This window comes from Amphimedon queenslandica, unplaced genomic scaffold (assembly GCF_000090795.2).
Source record: "Amphimedon queenslandica unplaced genomic scaffold, v1.1 AMPQUscaffold_787_Cont27197, whole genome shotgun sequence".
Classification (NCBI taxonomy): Eukaryota; Metazoa; Porifera; class Demospongiae; order Haplosclerida; family Niphatidae; genus Amphimedon; species Amphimedon queenslandica.
The window spans coordinates 1-1,055 of NW_003558864.1; the positions used below are offsets into that span (position 1 = coordinate 1).

Here is a 1,055-nt window from a genome sequence, read left to right on the forward strand (position 1 = left end):
GTACTATAAAAATATGTAAATCTGATATTATTAAGATCAAATTTAATTTGCTACCTTTTATAGTTACATTACGTATTCTAGTTGGTTGATCAGTAACTGCCACTATACACTGATACATTTGATCTCCAGTGGTTGATTGATTGATTGATCCACCACTGACAGTCATTCCATCCCATGTGATATTGACAGAATATCTTATATTATAAATACTACTATCTAACACAGTACCAGGACAAGGATTACTATCATCAATACATCCAGTGTAACTAGCCAACGCAGTATTATGAATGCCTATTCTGATATTGTAAGAGACATGTAATCCAATTTTAGTACAATTCAGTTTGTATTCCTGAGGCTATACTGTCATATCAAAAGGAAGATCAGCAACAGCAAATGATTCTATCTGTGCAAATCCTACAAATGAAAAATTATTATTAATTCAGTACAATATAGTCTCTTCTTACTGAATATATTAGCAAAGATGATGTTAGTGTTAGGATCTGAACAGTTAGTGGGTAGACAACACTTGTACCAGCCATCACCAGGTAGCTGAAGATAGTCAGTGATAGGTATGTGTACACTGAGACTAGCACCTGACCCAACAGTGCAGGAAAGATTGGAATTGTTGCCAGGACAAGGAACTGCTCCATTAGGACCAATCCATTGTCCACCATTCAGAGTAGCACCAGGTAATACACACTCTAGAGGAGTTGGTCTGATACTTTTATCCCAAAAATATGATCCATTAGGATAACAGTTTCCATTATACCTCAGGTAGATACCTATAAAAACCTATACAGTTGTTATTATTCACATCCAGTGTCTTACCTGAGGAAGGTGGACATTGACTAATAACTTCAATGACACTCAACAAGAAGACAACCACTTGTAGTTTTAGCATGCTGACAGAGAAATGGTTTCTGTGGGTGATGTATCAAATTATATACTACTATACATTAGAACTTTGTAAAATGAGCTAACTGACTCTTTCACATTCCTTCCATTTTATAAAACAGACTATCATTCCCAAAATAATTCATTTTAAAGTGTAACTG

At 34.9% G+C, this 1,055-nt stretch overlaps 1 protein-coding gene across 1 annotated transcript; it reads right to left on the bottom strand.

The window, feature by feature from the left end:
* Positions 1-464: 464 nt before the first annotated feature.
* Positions 465-1,022, bottom strand: LOC109593584 (uncharacterized; the record flags this gene model as incomplete). The annotated part of the gene is made up of 2 exons (XM_020008602.1): positions 829-1,022; positions 465-782 (listed from the first exon to the last, which is right to left on the bottom strand). Coding segments are annotated over exons 1-2 (391 nt in total), but the record flags the coding sequence as incomplete, so codon positions are not given.
* Positions 1,023-1,055: the final 33 nt, after the last annotated feature.